Source organism: Podarcis raffonei, chromosome 1 (assembly GCF_027172205.1).
Source record: "Podarcis raffonei isolate rPodRaf1 chromosome 1, rPodRaf1.pri, whole genome shotgun sequence".
Taxonomy (NCBI): Eukaryota; Metazoa; Chordata; class Lepidosauria; order Squamata; family Lacertidae; genus Podarcis; species Podarcis raffonei.
Genome location: NC_070602.1, coordinates 15,893,307 through 15,912,123, shown reverse-complemented (window position 1 = coordinate 15,912,123; position 18,817 = coordinate 15,893,307). Strand labels below are relative to the sequence as shown.

Here is an 18,817-nt window from a genome sequence, read left to right as displayed (position 1 = left end):
GGTCTCACTTATTTTTGTACTACCTACCTATCCACTAGCATTACTGATTAAACCGCCCCCCCATTGTATCATTGACTTCCCTTCTAGGATAGGTGTTCACCTCTATATTTTGGGGAATCTGATGCTTTGGATGATGGTCATAAATTTATTTATACCAGTAATACACAAACTACTTTCCTTGTTAGAGAGAGTTATAGAAGTGGATTTCATTTCAAAAGGGTAGAATATAACAAACCTTGAGAGTACCATTTCAAAACCCTGTATTTTAATAAAACGGCATTTTTATTTTTCATTTAAACGGTCATTCTGAAAGCGACTTAAGAATTTTCTTGTCCCTGGCAGATACAAGGCCCCTCCCCCACAAAATATACTTTCAGATATTATTGGCTCTTTTAGCACAAATGCACAATGTGTTCTTTGAAGTGAAATTGTATTGAGCATGTGACAAATCGTATTTTAACTGATAAAGCATGCCCATGCTGTTTAAGCTTCCGTGCTACAGGAATCTGTTGGGAGAGCAACAGCAAGACTAACTTGATCTTACGAACGACGCATGCAGAGAAAATCTGCCCATTTACATAATTTGGAAAATAAATCTTTACACAAGATTGCACTCAAATCAGATGTAACATACTCCAGAAGACACTAAGTAGACTCGGGTTTTGAAACTACCAAACACCTTCCCCGCTGCTTCAATCTATATCTCCACAGTCACATTTACAAAAATACACAAATTCAGTTTCAACACATCTTAAATAAGAAGTACTGTATCGTATTTAATATAAAAGTAGTAACAATTCCATTCCTACCAGAGCAGCACAATTGGAACAAATGTATGACCCACTTAAGAGGAAATAAAATTGTACATCGGGAGCTTTAAAAAAAATGAAGTGCAGACTGAGTTATGAAAACGGTGCTCACGTAGAAAGGCTCCTTTTCCTTTTTTTTTAAAGTTAAGCACAAAAATAATAATATTGTAGCATCTTGCTGCAGCATTTGAGAAGATAAGGCACTATTGCTGTTAGTGTACCTTTCAAAAGTATTGGCGAGCACAAGGGATTCTTAGTCCATCAGTAACCACCTCTTCTTCCCAGAGCAGGCAAGTGGTAGTGTTTCACAGGGGATTTAAATTCCTTCTGTCTTTCAGACTGTTGGTGAGACAACACAAGTTAAAATGGGCTGTTAATTACTTGTCTAAAATTGTACAATCTGATAAGCAAGGCAGAATTACCTTGCAGTGTGTCCCAAAATATGTTATGGGCTGCAACACTTGGACTTGCCCGTTGCTTGCTGGGAGAGGAAAAACTGACTGAAATGGAGGATTAGGGTAAGAAGTCAAGTTGGTTACTTCAGGAACAGCCAGTTTGGGCAACTCCACTGTATAGGGAAATCCACGACGTCCCAGTGGATTCTCCTGGGCTCTCCTAAGAAAGTTCTTTTAAAATAAAAATAAAAGTTCAATTTTTTTTGAAATCAGTATGTTTCGTGTAGGCTAAATGTTAAGTGTTTGACGACCTGTGTTGGTCTGGTTGACATTGCTGCTGTGATGGTCTAAGCATGTATACAAACTTACAACCAAAATGGTTCTTCCCGAGTAGCGCTGCTTGTGTTCTGTGATCAACCTTCAGAAAGAAACACATAGATGGATGTACTTTAAAGGTATTAGGATTAGTGTAGGAGCAAATGTCGATAATGGTAACTACACCAATACTGGTATCCAAACACTACTGGAGAAAAGCTGGAGCATATTGGAAGGTGGATACTTACCAGGAAAATAGATTTTTTGCTGCTCTAATTTTAAGAGAACCAAGAATTTCAACTGTGCCACAAGCTAAGGCTTGATTAAACTTGCTCTGTTAGTAGCATGAGATTAATTTCTAATTTCTAAAACTGCTCCCTAGAACAGCTATTGGAATACCTTTTAAATAAGACAAAACATTGGTTAGATCTGACATAGAATTTGATAGGGAAGGTGTTGTCAACTTAAACCTGGTGCCTTCAGAATTCCATGGCGGGAGGGAAGCTAAGCGTAGTGGTTTCAAAAGGTAAGATCGGGCACATTTCATCCTGCCCCCTCCCCTTGCACAGGTGATCCAATAGATCCTTGAAAAGCTTTATTAGAATAAGTGACCCTCTTTTCCCTGCTTGGATTTTAGTTTGGTAAGCACAGAATCTTGTTTGGGTGCTGGCAAATGGGATACTGATAGCTCAAGTGACAACTTGCATCTGGTTCAGCCAGATTCTTCCGATTTCATAGTTCTATAATTAATGTACAATTTGCAGGGATGATTTAATAAGCCTGGATGCAACAGCAGTCATGCTCACAGAACATCTCGAGAAAAGATGTGTAAATAACCTGTTCCAGCATAATTACATGTGCATCTTCATAAGGTCACTAAAAGTTTTCTGAGCGCCAAATGCTATACTGTATGCTCCTCCAAGCTGTAAATCATAATATTCAGCACCCTGACATTAGCCTGGTAGTGACTGGCAACAAGAAATTCCATGCAGGCAGATGAACAGGCTTGTAGAGAAGGGACAGAACATTTCCCCCATCCACTCCCAAGCTAGAAACTAAACAGGCTGCCAGGAAGCCTCCCTGCAATTCCATATAAATGGAGCAGGTTACTGCAAGAGGGATAGAGCCCTCTTCCCGCAGCCACCAACAAGCTAGTAAATATTTTTGCAGGCTAGTAGCTTTTGGGAGCTTATTTGCAATGCAGTATGTATGCAAAGCCCTCTCTAAAGCTACCTGTCTTGCTTAGATGGACATTGTTTGTTTAGATCAGAAATCCATACAGCCTTGGATCCTTTTGAGACAAAAATCCTAAAATACGTTTTGCCTATTGGACACTATTCATCATATCATCACATTTGACACAGGGCTGTTCTGTTGGCAATTTTAAAATGACATTACTTAATTAGGTTTATTACTTATTCATTGATTTAAAGATTACCTGCCTTTGATCCTCCTTTGAAATACGACGCAAGCTGAGAGTCTCCCTTTCTACTGGGTTTTCTGCTAATCTCATTCTTCTGCGTATGGTCAAAGCTTGTTTCTCTGCCAACCTGTTCAGCACAGAGCCAGACAAAATCCCACCTATGAAACTCAAAATTTGTTTGTGTCAACTAGAGAGTCGAGCCAACATAGCAACTCCCGTTTTTCAGCCGTACTAAACAGTAATTTAAAACGCAGCTGTTAAGTACCCAAACCTAGTGAAGTAGGTCAAGATTTAAGCTTGGATGCTATAGATGTAATTTAAGTCCTCTGGGTGATATCCAGTGTTGAGTTGTGTTTGCACCAGTGGGACTTTCCCTTCCTCGCAGCCCACCCACCTGCCCCTGTGGTCTGCTGTAGCTAGCCAAGGGCCTCTCTGGAGCAGTTTGGGAGGATTAATGAGGTTGTGAGAGGAAGGGAAGTCCTGTTCATGCACTGTTGCAATGGTGGACCTCACTCACTGATTTTAAGTCTGGGATTAAGAAGCTGGAGACACCAGCAACTCCACACTTATTGCTCAATTCAAGAGACACTGAAAGTTTACTTACCTTAATTCTCTGAAGTAAGGGTGCTGTAGGGCTTCATGGGCACAGATCCTCTCGTCAGGATCATATTGTATCATTGCATACATAAGAGTTAGGCTCTTGTTTGACAAGCTAGGCATAAATGGAGAGATTCCTTTCCCTTTTCTGATGGGAAAATCAAAGCTCATCACTCGTGACCTGCATTAATCCAGTGAAAGGAAACACATTCCTGTCAGGAGGCTATTAATGTCAGCCTTACTGGGGAGGATGGGGCAGGGATGCCAAAGAGATAAAGCTGATGTAGAAAATCTTGAAGGCTAAATACACATTTTGCTCTTTGTCTGACCTTCGATTTGCCTACCCAGAAGCAGCAGGTTCACAGTTTGTTTGTGCTTTTGGCTCCAGCTCTGTCACTGCAAGCCTCAGCAGCTTAGAAGTGCCTTTTACCAACGGCAATTGCTTTGACTGCTACAGCCATTCTTGGACCAGAAAAACCTGGCCACGGCAGTTCAGAAACTGAAGACTGGATTGCTGCAGTGCGCTCTAGGTGGAGCTTCCCTCGCACATGATCTAGAAGCTAAAGTTTGTGCAGAGTTGCTGCAGCACAATTACTGACAATAGTGAGACTTTGTCAGCATATAACACTTTGTCAGAGATCTGGCTACCGGGCCGTCTTCAGCGGTGCTTTGCAACCCATAGCCTACTTAACATATACGTAGCATTGTTGAGTGTTCAAAGGACTTCTCATACATTAATGATCCACGTTATTCCCATGTTATACAGGAATGAGGTTGAGAAGACAGTAGCTTGCCTCAGGGCACCTGGCGAGGTCATGGCAGAGGTGACTTCCTGACTCACCATCTTGGCCATTAAGTAAACAGCAGCTATCAGGGTCTTTCCGTGCTTGAGGAGGTATTCATTGATCACAGTTTAAAATACCACAATGCTGGAGTAGAAGCATGTGTGACTTGTGGCATAGGGGTGAGATCTCTGGGGAGGCAAAGGGATAAATGCATGTCCCTCTGCTGGACCTGCTCTGTGCTTGGAGCCTGAAGCTGGTATATCTGTACCACTTAACACTCTGAAGCAGAGATCTAATTTGCTTTTGAATGGAAAAGTAGACAGCGAGCAATCTAATCAATTCACAAGATGACATGATTTGGAGTGTGACCTCAGCTCACAACCGATGAAGTAGCCTCAGGTTACACTGAATTGTTAGTCTACAGTGTTTTAGCTACGAACTAGCAAACAGCTTCCTTGACATGATGTGTGAGCATTCTCCTCTAAATTAAGACATTTATTTGTTCAGGTTCGATCACAGAGAAGATGCACTATTAAATCCCAGAATTCAAAATGTACTTACTGCTTGAACTTATTAAGAATCTTCTTGGGAGGAGTACCTACAATATCATGGATTTTTGATATTTGGTCCAGTTCATTAGATCCAGGAAAGAGTGGGTGGAAACTAGAAACAAGAAAAGAGGAATTGGTTGGCCAGTGTGGGAAATTAAACTGCCAGGGTTGAGGGTTTTCTCCTTGTGAGAAAAACTGTCCAGTCTTAAATTGTGGCACAGGTGTTGGTAGTATTTGCCCCCTGCGCCAACTATTGAGGAGATTACAGGTGGAATTCAGCATTGTGCTATTGCAAACATTCCATCTGTGCAAGCAATGCAGCTTGCAAGACAGAACAATCTTCTCTCCCTCCCCATGTGCTGTTCTGGGGTTTCTTCCATCCCTCTCAAATCCACCCCCACCCCAGTGAAGACTCAAGTATATGTTTACTAGCAAGGCCAAAGACTATATCTAAAACCTCCACGCAAAAGCATGTGCTTTCCACTGAGCTTTACCTGTTGTTGTCCAGCTTTTCACAGTATCTGAAATTGTTTCCGTGACACAACTGTGAACACTTCATGCCATCTACACAATCCTACCCTTATGTGAATTTCACTCTAAGTCAAGGGCGGTGTGTCCCGTTCTGCCGCCCGAGGCAAAATGGGAAGGTGCTGCCCCACTGCCAATGCCTCCGTTACCTGGGTTGCGAAGTGGTGGCAGGAAGCCGCCACCGCTGCTTGTCTACTAATGACGGGGCAGACAGGGGTGCCACCTCATGGTGTTCCACTGCCCAAGGCGGCTGCCTCAGCCCACCTCATGGCTGGGCCGGCCCTGCTCTCAAGTCAAACCACCAATTCCTTTAAGATAATGTACCTTGCAATTTCATAGAACACACAGCCAGCACTCCACATGTCCATTTTATAACTGTAGTACCCATCTGTGAGAAGACATTCAGGTGCCCTGTACCAGCGCGTAGAGATGTACTCTGTATAAGGCTGCTTGGAGTGTATACTTCTGCAGGAACCAAAATCCCCAAGCTTCAGAAGATCCTGCTGCAGTTAAGATAGTTGTGGCATCTCAAATGAGAAGGCATTCATATAAAATCAATCATGTGTAAAGGTGCTTAATTTGAGAATTAAATCTGGCTATTACATTGCAATGAACTCTGGTCCATGGCTATTTTGGGCAGAGTGCTTATAGTCTTTGGAAATGGCGAGAAAATGTAACTGCAGGAGCACTTAACATGGTAACGGGGTGTAAAGGTAAAGGGACCCCTGACCATTAGGTCCAGTCGTGGCCGACTCTGGGGTTGCGGCGCTCATCTCGCTTTATTGGCCGAGGGAGCCGGCGTACAGCTTCCGGGTCATGTGGCCAGCATGACTAAGCCACTTCTGGCGAACCAGAGCAGTGCACGGAAACGCCGTTTACCTTCCCGCCAGAGTGGTACCTATTTCTCTACTTGCACTTTGACGTGCTTTTGAACTGCTAGGTTGGCAGGAGCAGGGACCGAGCAACGGGAGCTCACCCCGTCGCAGGGATTCAAACCACCGACCTTCTGATCGGCAAGTCCTAGGCTCGGTGGTTTAACCCACAGCACCACCCGCATCCCCATAACGGGGTGTACTTAACTGGGGGGGGGGGGGGAAGCTTGAAACTTTGGTCACAAGAAGACTTACCAGGTTATAGAATATTACTTACTCCACTTCATCAGTAGTGTTTGGGAAAGGCTAGGGACAATACTGCCACTTATCTAAACTGGGCACCTGTAGTTCCACATCCAAAACTAACAATGCACTTTTCTCTTAGGTACAAATGCACTTCCAAACTGCAGTCTTAGCATAATGAATACAGAGTTTCAACATATTTATCGCTTGTGCTACGGCTGTGTTTCCCAAACCTACAACAAACCTCTTTTGAGTTTAGTCTTACTGGTGTGACCCTTCTCAAGCAAATATAAATTGGGGGTATTTTTAATAATACTATTTTATTTATGATAAAATAATAAATTCTGCCTTGTACTCTTTGAAACTCTTTCACGTACCTGGAGGGGGGTGAGACACATTTTGAGAAACACTGCACTAAAGACTGCTTACCTTTATTAATATGTTTTCTGGTTTTACATCTCTGTGAAATAACCCATTCCTGCAAGAGAATTATTCAGGGCAAGTAAGTATTTATATACCAAGAATAGCGTACAGAAAGTCCCCTGTGCGTTGGGGTTTTCCTGCTCCCCACTGTCCCATTCCCAGTCCACCTTATGAACACTCCTGAAAACCACCCCTGGCCTAGAGATTGGGGGATGCTCCAGAGAAGAATTTGCAGAGCCAGAGGCTGCAGCTGGAATAGATACATCAAGGCCAAACTGCATGGATGTTACATGCAGAGCCTGCTGCTAGTGGCTTACTGGTTTTTTCTGTGCATAGTGTTTTTAAACTGTGATTTAAGGTTGTTTTAATGTGAGTTTATGAAGATTGTAAGCTACCTGGGCTCCCATGGAAGGAAGGACAGATATATATATATATTATATCAAGATAGGGGGATTAACTTGATTCCTTTTATTTTGGAGAAAACTAGAATGGGCTCCCAATCCACATTGGAGCCCTATACCATTCCCCCACCTGCTGAAAATCATTCTCTTATGGCTGTTATTAGCCCCAGCAAATGCTGTATATTGCCATCAGTAGTCTACTTTTTGGAGGCAAGCAGATGAGCAATTTTCATGAGTGTGAAGTCAGAATAAATGCACATTCTGGATAGGGGCCCCAAGGCTGCTTTTTCTCCAAAATAAAAGCAGCCCCACGACTAATATCCTATGTACTTTGACCCTCACAGCAGTACCTTTGGGGTTTTCACTGGACTCTCCAGATCCCGGCTCAATAATATAGCCAAATACTACATTTGCAAAAATAAATACAAATGGCTGCCTTACCTGTGCATGTGATCAAGAGACTTGCATAACTGGTACATATAATTCATTATTTTTCCTTCAGGCAATGGTTTTTTCCTCCCTAGAGGAAACAGTCAAATGAACGTGGTACAGTTTTATACAAAGTTCACTTTATGATGGAGAGCTTGCAGTCACTTCTGCCAGTTAAGTGAATTTTAAATACAGATGTGAGATGGTTTGCCTATGAACCATGGTAGAGTGTTTGTTTTCTTTTTACATTTTCCATAGTGGTGAGGAAGAACACACTGGGCTGGTTTAATCTGTTTCTAATATACTGTTGATTTTTTAAAAAATGTTTTAAATAGTTGTTTTTAACTGTATTCTCTTTGTAAACCACTTTGAGGGTTTTTGTTTACAATCAAGTAGCATATAATTTTTATTAAAATGCATTCATTCATTTAATGAGGCTACCATTAAGAGTTCAGCAGTCATCTATCCCCCTCCCTAGAGCAAATTCTCCTGCTCAGCCTTAACCACTGTTAAAAGAAACACAGGCACTCACCTAACCACAGTTAACACATGCCAGAGTTCTGGATAACTGCAGACAGAGTCAACGCGGACTCTTCTCTTAATAGTGGTCAACATGATATGAAGGTTTGCTCCCCAAAAATGTGGGCAAGGAGGAAGTGTTGATTCCTAAACTGGCTTTCCAATCTCTGCTGAAAGGGCAGCCACTGTTGGGAATACCTAGGCCCATTCTGAACAGTGTCAAGTACATGCCTTAGATGTTTACTTGCCCTCCAGGAACAGAAGAGCAAACTTCCATGCCTAGAGGGAACCTACTATCGGATACTCCCTTATATGGTGAGCTCAACCACATGATACGGTTGGTGCATAGTAAACCTGACAGGAGATATATCAATCTAACCAAAGCATCTGAACTTTGGGAAATGCGGAGCAGAATGCCCTACTCCAAGATGGTGAAACTGTGGCCTCTCAGAAGTTGTTGGCTTCCCAGAGCCCATTGATCCTAGCCAGCATGGCCAGTGGTCATGAATGATGGGAGCTAAACAGCTAGAAGGCCACAGGTTCCTTTCCTACACAATAGGCAGTAGTAGCCTCATCACATAACCACACCTGCCCTGATATGGCTCCTCCAAAGACTGCTTTCAGTATTACAGAGGATAGATATAACAGGACACCAAGGGTGTTTGGATGCTGGCAGTAGGATGCAATGCATGAGAAGGAAAAGCTTTGTCAAGACCCCAAAGTATCACAAGCATGCGTATTTTTTTATCTTCCTGCTCAAACTGCTACATTGCTTCATTTAAGGTAGCATTGGCATACTTGAAGCAACCATGACTAATTTACTCACTGCATTTTCAGCATGAACTTTACTTCTCAAGTTACTGCTTGAATAACCTACAGCTGTTTGGGATGTTAAGGGTGAATGAATGCTCCTGACTGACCAATGTACAGTGCTACCTCGGGTTACAGACACTTCAGGTTACAGATGCTTCAGGTTACAGACTCTGCTAACCCAGAAATAGTACATCGGTTTAAGAACTTTGCTTCAGGATGAGAAAAGAAATCGCGCAGCGGTGGCGCAGCGGCACGGGAGGCCCCAATAGCTAAAGTGGTGCTTCAGGGTAAGAACAGTTTCAGGTTAAGAACGGACCTCCGGAATGAATTAAGTACGTAACCAGAGGTACCACTTTATTCAATTTGGGATGGGGGGGGGAGGTAACATTGGTCATACTTGGATCCAGATTAAGATAGTCATGCTTTAGTCTCACTGTAATCAGTGGGATTAAAAGTATGACTAATTTAGCCTGGATTCAACCTACAATGTAGTAACCTGACTCCTAAGACACTTCACCCTCAACTATTTAAATACAAAATACCTTTATAGTTAGCCATCAAATGAGCCATAAGTTCATGAAGAAGCTGAACAGCCAGACATCTGGATTTTATATATATTGTCCCATAGATCTCCTGTTATAATATTGTGTCTCTTTTCACAGACATTTTCAGAATATTCATCATGGAAACTCAGTCAAATTTTCATAAGCCTTAATTGCTTATTTTAATGCATTCTAGATGACAGACTCAATTGGCTTTCTAACTCACAGTTATTGCTATGCAACTATCGCCATTAGAAAACTATTTCCATTCTAGTTGTTGCTTCTGTGTATTGTACTATCAACTTATTATTTTTCCTTAGCTAATTTAATGAGTGAATGCAGTAGATTATTCCAGTCCTTACAATCTCACCCGAAGAAATGATACTAAAACCCCAGCAACTGTGGAGCCTCATATTCTGCAGTTTGTTCACATTTAAGATCAAATAATGATTTAAGATTGAACCCCCAGTATCTATGTCACTCCTTTCGAAAGGATTATCAAATGGAAAAGACCTCAGCCATCACCTTGCCATGCTAAGTGCCAACTCATACATACCGTATTTTTTGCTCTATAAGACTCACCTTTTCCTTCCTAAAAAGGGGAAATGTGTGTGCGTCTTATGGAGTGAATGCAGGCTGCGCAGCTATCCCAGAAACCAGAACAGCAAGAGGGATTGCTGCTTTCATTGCGCAGCGATCCCTCTTGCTGTTCTGGCTTCTGAGATTCAGAATAATTTTTCCCTTGTTTTCCTCCTCCAAAAACTAGGTGCGTCTTGTGGTCTGGTGCATCTTATAGAGCGAAAAATACGGTACATTATTTTACTCTGCATCTACAAACAGAATATGGATTCACATCAGCTTGTACTAGTGTGAGCTGACTCTCCTGGAAAGCATCGCATCTGAGGTGACCTCCGGAGCAATGAAAGCATCCATCTATGAAGGCCCACTCAGACAAGTGAGTCACCGCTAGGTGTTGTAGTCACTAGCTGCTGAACATGTATGAGTGAACTGTCCCCCAGAAGATTCATCGCTGAAGGAAATGGAACTGGCATCTAAAGAAAGCAAGCCACATTTTCTTTATGTATGATACATATACCAAATGGCCTGAAGGACCAATGGGTTGATTAAACAGAGGCAAGAGGGAAAGTCTATTTTTGCAGATTCTCTCTTCTGGAGAAAAAAATTAAGGTTGGAGGAGGGAGGGGTAACTGGTGAAATTTATCTCCTGCGTTCTGTTGGGAGGGGCCTCTGCTAGATCAAAAGCCCTTCCACAAGCAGGAGGACATTGGCTGCCACCCAATGAGTCCTTATAAATATCAATACAATCAACGAAAGCCTTACCCTGTAGCAACTCAAGGACAAAATTATTATAAAGGCACTGAACTGAAGAAACTTGATTACCACCCTTAGAAAGTGGCTTGCATAGAGAAGCGTGCTTTTTAGTTTAGAAAGCTGCTTCTGTCATCATTCTGCAATTTTTTGCATTTGTATGTGCGGCCACATTCAATACTAGCTAAGACAACCGTGAATACTTGTCTTGAATTCTGAAAGTTCTGAGTTCCTAAGACTCTTTAGATAAACATAGAGTTAGCCTAAAAAAGGAAGATGGTGGAGCTGGAACTTTTAAGATTCATTGCATTAAAATTACTTGCGGCTCATGGTACCAGACTTGTCCAGCCTTTCATTTTTCATCAACATACAACCAGCATTTGAAGCATACACTATGCCATTCCCTCCAATACTCAGCTATATTTTACTGCCGGGGGGCAACAACCACAGGCCAAGATCCAAACAGTGCTCAGACTTGAAAGTGATTCCACTTGTGGTGAAAAGGATTGCTGCTGGAAAGGAAAGTCAGTAACTGCTATCTACCCTTGCTCTGCAGGGACCCTCAGCCAGTGGCATTGCAAGGGGGCGCGCGTTCGCACCGGGTGCCATGTGTGGGGGGTGACAAGAAGGCACCCCACGGGGTGCTCACCCCGCTGCCCCCGGGCGCGGTGGCGCAAGCAGCCATTGCGCTGCAGCAGCCGCATGTGGAGGATCCTCTGTTCACGGCTGCAGCTGCAAGCAGAGAATCCCGCTGCCGGCCGTACAACATTCAGGAGGCGCCACCGGCAAACCACTACGTACAACGCATGCACAGTGTCGCACGCATGTGCTGTACGTAGCGACGCTGCACACGCGCCCTATGTAGTGACACCATGCATGTGTCGTACATAGCGGTGCAAAGCGTGTACAGCCGGCGGTTTCCCCTGCCCCGGGTGTCGGTTAGCCTTCGTTCGCCCCTGCCCCCAGCCATCAGTAATAAGTTTTGAGGTGTGCAAGAAAGCAGGTGAGTGCAAACTCCTGTTCTCACACACATGCACATGGCCAAGAATGACAAAGGAATGGCAAGAAAAGATAGGGGAATTAATCTCTCAACAGCACTGAAATGTGATCGTGGATTTCTAATCTCAGCCAATCAGTTGTTTTGAATTGTAAATATATAGATTTGTGATGTGTGAGCTGTTATAACAGGACTCTTAATTACAGAGCAGAGATGACACAATTATTAGCTGCTGTTCCCTTTCTACACAGTCTTCCCACCTGCACCTGTTTCCTCCTTTCCAACACCGTCAGGCAGGTGTTTCCCTTCAGTATCTGTAATTATATGGAAATGTCATCTCCACATTTCAAAATCTCTCTCTGCCTTCACCTACTGGGAAGAAGACTATGAGCGGTAAACAGCCGAATTGCACAAACAGAATGACTTCAGCTTGGGCAACAGGACTGGCCAACTAGAGATATCTTGTGGTCCTCCAGATGTTGTTGGACAACAACTCCCTGACAACTGGTCCTCCAGATGTTGCTAGAGAAAAACACCCTGACAATTGGCTATGCTGGCTGAGATTGATGGGAGTTGGAGTTCAACAACATTTAGTGTGTCACAGGTTCTCCACCTGCCCTATTTTATTCTTTTGGTCAGTCATACTGTACAAATAGTTGGGTTTCTGCATAAATAAATAAAGATAATCTCTGCAAATGACTTTCTCATTGGCATGATCTACATACCTTTGATTAGTTCATAAATGTTCATGTCCATGAGTTCACATATCAATGCCACAGCACCGGCTTTCTTGTCACTGAAGGGGGGAAAAGAGTGATCTTATTTAACTACATGGAAGAAAGGATAAAACTACTTATGAAATCTTTTGGTGGATAGGAGGTGTTCTCATATGTAAAAAGGCTAGAACTCAAAAGCAAAAGTTCTGAACTTATGTGGAGACAAAAGTCACTTTATTCAATAGAATGCAACAGCATGAAAAACGTTTTGTTATCATCCACTGACCACCTGTAGTCTTTTATTGGGCAGGTGGCATAAGATAGCCCACCTTACAATACGGGCAACTCCCCATTTACACAGGGGTTACATTCTGAGGCACCGTGTGTTTAAGTGAAATCACGTATATTGGGAACACCATTGAAAAAGCCTGCAAGTACCCTCCTAACCTCCTTGCTCAAGCTCCAACTCTCGACAGGCCTCAAAGTTTGGGGCAAAGGCTCCTGGGATTGCACTCGCAAAGGCTTGTGGGATTGCTAGACACTGTTTTCATGCAATTTCTGCTGTTTTTTGCTCTCTTTTAGGGCTGTTTTTGCCCCTTTTCATGCCACTTCCAAGTTCATAGCAATGCGTGTGCGCATGGTCACACGTGCCTTCAATGCATGTAAATTGGGAGTTGCCTGTACATGTAATTCTCCTAAATAGTGTCATTACTTGAGTCCTTCATTGTACTTTTCTTGTACTGTTGGTGCTGCCATCATCTACACTACCAGAGAACACAGATAAAGATGGAATAAAAGCAAGTTGTTCCTTAAAACTTGTACATGTAGAGTCTCGGTGTTCATGCTACCAGTGGCTCAATGGCCTTACTTAGATATATTACTCAGCCATTCAAGTGCAAGTGATTGGCAGCCCCAGTAGGCTCACTTTCCAACGCAAGGGTATTTGCTGCCCTCCTGGGAGCAGGGGTGTAGGAAAAGGCAGAATCTCATTCATTTTGCCACAGGAAAATAGAGGAGCTGTTGCCTCAAGCAACTGTAACCAGATTAAGACTGGTCTGGCAAATGAAATTGTGATTCACCAGCTCCGCATCATCTTAGGGAAGAATACTTAGGGTATAGAAAGGGAAGGTGAAAGAAAGCATGCAGCACTTACAATATCACTTCATGCAACGTGAGGATATTTGGATGTGGATTCAGTCGCCTTAGTGCTTGTATCTCTCTCATACTGTTCACGTGGTCAATACTTCAGAATATATAGAAAAGGGAAAAGATTAGGCTACCATGTTAAGGTCGCTTTTGTTTGTTAAAATTACAGAAGAGTAAACACTTCATCCCCCCTCCTCTTTATTGTTGCTCTGCTCAGTCTGTGAATTGGGTCACACATAATCTCAAGAGATGTGTGAGACACATGCTTGGATGAGTGAATTAGAGCATTTCAGGGTTTTCTCTTCCGGTATCAGAAGAGTGTTATTTATTTATTTTATTTATGTATTACATTAATAGCAGAGGCATCTCATGGCATTCCCCCAGGTTATGAAAGCGGCTTATAAGACAGCATGTAAAGTACTTCTGTAAGAGATCACAGGGAAGCCTCTGTCTCTGGTCACCAGCTCCTACACCTTTGATGGTTGTGGGATCCGGAGAAGGGCTACATACTATGTTTAAAGCTCGGGACAAAAGAGAGACAAATTTGGATATGTCAGCCGAGTCCATTATTGAGAAATGTAGTGGTTGTAAGGTTAGTTGTCCTCTTTGAAGGCACTCTTTTTCTGTATAATATTTATAAATATTCAGAATCAAACTTTGATCATCCAAATTTCAGTATTTCAACATTTAAGTAAAAAGAAAATTAAAAAGCAGCTGCACCTACCTTTCAAAATGCTGTTTCATTTGTTTACATGCATAATATTGTCCATCTTTGAAATTTTGTACCTTCAGAACATCAGAAAATGTTCCCTCGCCAATCTTACCAATCGTTTTATATTCTAAAAAGGTCAAAATTTTAAAAGAAAACTATGTTTTAGTATCGATAGCAAGCTTAATATCCTCAAGATTGCTTTCATTGGACATGTTTACAGTTATAGCTTACTTACTTATTCAACCAACTCTCCTATCATCACTGTATCTATCAAAAACTAAGGCTTGCATCCCTCTACGCTGTATAAGGATTATGGAAATACAGCTTTTATTTATGGACAGCTGTGTGAGGAGCTCCACCTTGCTTAAAATTGCATTTGCTGTAGTAACTCGAAGCTTTTCTTTGCTTAACTGCCTATCAGATGCTTCTTCAGCAAAGTGTGAAATAGTCATTTTACTCCCATGGTCATTTATGAGATAAAATGTTAATCAAATTAGTGTCAATTTAGTTTTCAGAGATTTGAGTTTGCTGTGTAAGAGTATCAGAAATTTTTAAAGCTTGACCACTATGGCGTTTAAATTCATGCCTATCTAGCCTTTAAGTTGGGCTGTTTTGATTCTTAGAATCAAAGAATCATTTTTATTATTATTTATTAAATTTCTATACTGTCCTATACCCAGAGGTATATTGTTGGAATCCTTTAGTGAAATGTAGCACATGTAAGCTGGGATCACAGCTGTAGCTACATCTATAATCTCCTAATGCTCTGCTATGTAATTCAGAGCGTTTTACTCATGTGTGACATTACCACTCACACAGGGATAGCTGCCCATGGATATGGCTGTTGGCACCCATATAGACAGCATCCCTCTTGCTATCATATTGATCACTCTCTTAACCATTCTTTAACCTTCTTTGGTGTTAAGCATCTGCAGACTGAGTCAATTCTAACTTTCTTTCCAATTGTCTTCTGTAGATACCTCTGTCCTCTCTAATTTGGTTTAGTCATCTCCCATACATATCACCTCTACAGCAACTGCTTCTAAAAGCCTCCACTGGCTAACTTCTTATGACAATTAACTTCTTCAGACTGCAGCTAGCTGTAAAGAAAAAGTAGTTCTTTCAGGGAGGGATGCGGGAGGCTCAAATTGCTCTGCAGCTGGAAAAGCAGATGCAGGTGTCTGCAACTCAAGGAGTGCATTGGCTCATAACTGTACACCATTGATAGCTTTGGAAACATGTGTTTAAAACAGTTGGTTAAAGCAAATAACCCCACTTTTAAAACTTTAGATTCGTTGAAGATTATGGAGTCTGAACATGTAGACAATGAATTGTGCGCTAGCATCTAAACAGGTATGGGGTCTTCCACATATTCTTGGAGTAAAAAACTTATCATCCTTAACTACTGGCCATGCTAGTTGGGGCTGATGGGAGCTGGAATGCATTGACATCTGGAAGGACACAGCTTGTCTATCCTCACCTACCCTTCTTTTAAATGAAGTGTGACTATCAGAGCCACTTATCTAATAATGGCAAAGCACCTGGAATCTGAGCCTATCCCCAGTTCAAACAGTAGAACACAGACTACAAAGAGTGAAGTACATACCACAGTCATGGTAAGAATTGCTTGTGTACCCCACCCCCCTATTAAAGATCTCTTTTTACAATATATATCACTGCTTGATAATAAATCAGACCATTGCTGTTACCACCTTAGGTATGTTTACTTGACAACTCTATATAGTAACAAAGGCAGAGTGGGGAAACTGTAGCCCTCCAAATAATGATGGTCTGCAACAGGTGTGGGGAACCTTTGATCCACCACAGATTGCTGAACTACAACTTGCATCAGCCCTACCAAGCATGGGTGATGTCCAGGGATGATGGGAGTTGTGGTTCAGCAACCTCTGGAGGGACGAAAGTTCCCCACAATTGGCTATGTTGGCTGGGGATAACTGGAGTTGGAGTTCAGCACCATCTGGAGGGTCAAAAGTTTCCCACTCCTGAAGGAAGGCTTGTGCTTGATACATACATGAAAGGAAAACCCATTAAATTGTGTTTTGAGTAAGCATTATCAGATCAGGGGCTAGGAAGAGTTTTAAGGCTGGACTGCAATCTGAAACATTTATCATGGCATGAGCTTTTGTAGATCATGTCATATAATTCTCCAGATGTATAAAGCAGGCTGAAAATATGATAGGCGTTCATATACACCTGAATTGAAGCACACATCCTAATTCAGGCATCCCCAAACTCCGCCCTCCAGCTGTTTTGGGACTACAACTCCCATCATCCCTAGCTAACAGGACCAGTGGTCAGGGATGATGGGAGTTGTAGTCCCCAAACAGCTGGAGGGCAGAGTTTGGGGATGCCTGTCCTAATTATTGAACATGAAATTAGAATAGGATACATACAACAAAGCAGAAGAAACACCACCTACAATCTCTGTTAAAAGCCTGAAAAATGATGTCCTTTGAGAGGCAGTACCTAGCCCAGGCTTTCTAAACCTCTGCCCTCCAGATGTCTTGAGACTACAATCATGCGAGTTGTAGGCCAAAACATCTGGAGGGCTGAAGTTGAGGAAGTCTGACCTAGCCCAAGGTCACTCGGTGAGCTGCATGGCTGGCCCAGAGGGGATTTGAATTCTTTTATCTCCCAGGTGGTTGACACTCTAACACAGTTTTCCAAATTGTGTGTCACAACACATTAGTGTGCCAGCGTGTTGCATGAACACTCCCCGCACTCCTCCTGCAGCTAGAAAGGGGTTAGTTTAACCTCCGGTTTGCTAGTAAAAGGTTACCAGATGTCCTCGTTTCCCGGGGACAGTCCTGGATTTACAAACTAGTCCCCATACAAAATCCATTGAAGTTGAAAAGTGTCCCTGGATTCATTGAAAAAAATCTGGTAACCTTTAGTAAAACTGAATTACTGCGTCACAAAATGATGCATGTCTAAAAAGTGTGTCACCAACATGAAAAATTTGGAAAACTCTGCTCTAACCGCTATTATTGTTGGCACTCTACTGCCTCTAGAGACCATTGAGTGTGCCTCTGAGGGTGAAGTCAAACCACTGCATTAACAGCACCAAAGTGACCTCCCTGGGGTACAAGCCTGGGCAGCGTTTGTGGAGTTCCAGGGCTGCCTAGTCGATGACCCCCCCCCCCCGCTTGGCCTCGCTGATATGATCCAAAGGAAAGCAGAGCAAAATGTTGGGCACCAGCTTGGCTGCAGCAGTTGCTGGATGGAGGCGTACAAGGCGCCATCCAACCATCTTAGGGACTCCTTTCTGGATTTGTGTAGGGTTTTTACTCCTAAGCCTTGTCTTCTCCTGAATAAATCATGCAAGGCAGAGGTTTAGGACTGGAGTTCTCCTTCTCCAAACGGGCTACCTTCCCAGGTTGGCAAGCCCCATCTGCCCCTCGATTCCCTCTACAGCACATGCAGAAACCACTATACCACACTGTTACAAACACCTCTTCCCCTTCCCGACTGGCTTCCCCTCCCCACCCCCCTTTTTCTTTGCACACAGCTCTCATCCCCTCCCCTCCCCATCCCCCACCAAGCGGGATATCGAATCAGACACCTCTCGCTATAAGAATTTAGCATCTCTGTTTAACTAGCCGGCTGCCAAAAGATATATGCCGGCCTCAGCAGCCACCGGTCGCATCCTTCCAGGACCTGGAACAAACTTCTCCGACGCGATGTTGTAGATCATATACGTTACACACGTGTACACACATACACACGTACACATATATATTCCTTTAACCCCTCCTCCCCCGCCTCCTCGCGATCCGCCTTGAAAGGCGAGCTGCACCGGCTCCTCTCCTCTCTCCCCCTCCCCCCCATTCCCCTCAGGGAGACTCGCCGCTGCCGCCGCCCCCAGCGAGGCCGCCCCCTTACTGTTCATCCTCCGCTTGCTTTCCCCGCGCGTGCCCTCCGGTGGGGAGGGGGGTGTGGGGCGGCGAGGGTCCTCTCTGAAGCGCCAGGGCCCCCCGCCCTCCGCTCCCCGCGCCGAGAACTTGTCAGCGCGCCATGTTGTATCCCCGTCACCCTGGCAACCCCAGAGCGTCAAGCTCCCTCAACCCGGGGGCGCGACCGTGTCAGCCCCGCCCTCGGAGCGGCGCAAGCGCAGTTGCTAACCTCCGCCCTCTCCTATTGACTGCGGCAGCCGCAGGGCGGGCTTCATGGCGGCGGCGGGGCCTCCGAGGGGCGCATGCGCACACCGCGGCGCCTCTCCTTTCTGCGCGCATCCTCAGTCGCCTCGCCCTA

The 18,817-nt window shown here is 43.6% G+C and overlaps 1 protein-coding gene across 8 annotated transcripts; it reads right to left on the bottom strand.

Moving 5' to 3' along the window:
• Positions 1 to 243: 243 nt before the first annotated feature.
• On the bottom strand, positions 244 to 18,782 carry MOK (MOK protein kinase). Of its 8 annotated transcripts, none has more exons than XM_053370913.1 (12): positions 18,689 to 18,782; positions 14,558 to 14,672; positions 13,841 to 13,930; positions 12,697 to 12,767; positions 7,784 to 7,862; positions 6,948 to 6,996; positions 5,728 to 5,906; positions 4,886 to 4,987; positions 3,547 to 3,720; positions 2,962 to 3,100; positions 1,232 to 1,435; positions 244 to 1,148 (listed from the first exon to the last, which is right to left on the bottom strand). In XM_053370913.1, exons 1-12 carry the CDS (start codon positions 18,732 to 18,734, stop codon positions 1,071 to 1,073), a joined length of 1,326 nt encoding a protein of 441 aa, XP_053226888.1. In that variant the 5' UTR covers positions 18,735 to 18,782; the 3' UTR covers positions 244 to 1,070. The 8 variants fall into 8 exon arrangements, with proteins under 8 accessions (XP_053226888.1, XP_053226973.1, XP_053227053.1 ...); XM_053370998.1 differs by having other exon boundaries at positions 2,958 to 3,069; positions 18,689 to 18,777; XM_053371078.1 differs by lacking the exon at positions 18,689 to 18,782 and adding an exon at positions 18,449 to 18,637.
• Between the last annotated feature and the right edge of the window lie 35 nt (positions 18,783 to 18,817).

Coding starts and splice junctions, on each gene's coding strand:
- MOK (XM_053370913.1), bottom strand. CDS start 18,734: ATGAAGCCCGCCCTGCGGCTGCCGCAGTCAATAGGAGAGGGCGGAG. Junction 3,721..4,885: donor ATTCTTAATAAGTTCAAGCA/GTAAGTACATTT, acceptor GGATTAATGCAG/GTCACGAGTGATGAGCTTTG. Junction 3,101..3,546: donor CCTTACTTCAGAGAATTAAG/GTAAGTAAACTT, acceptor TGAGTTTCATAG/GTGGGATTTTGTCTGGCTCT.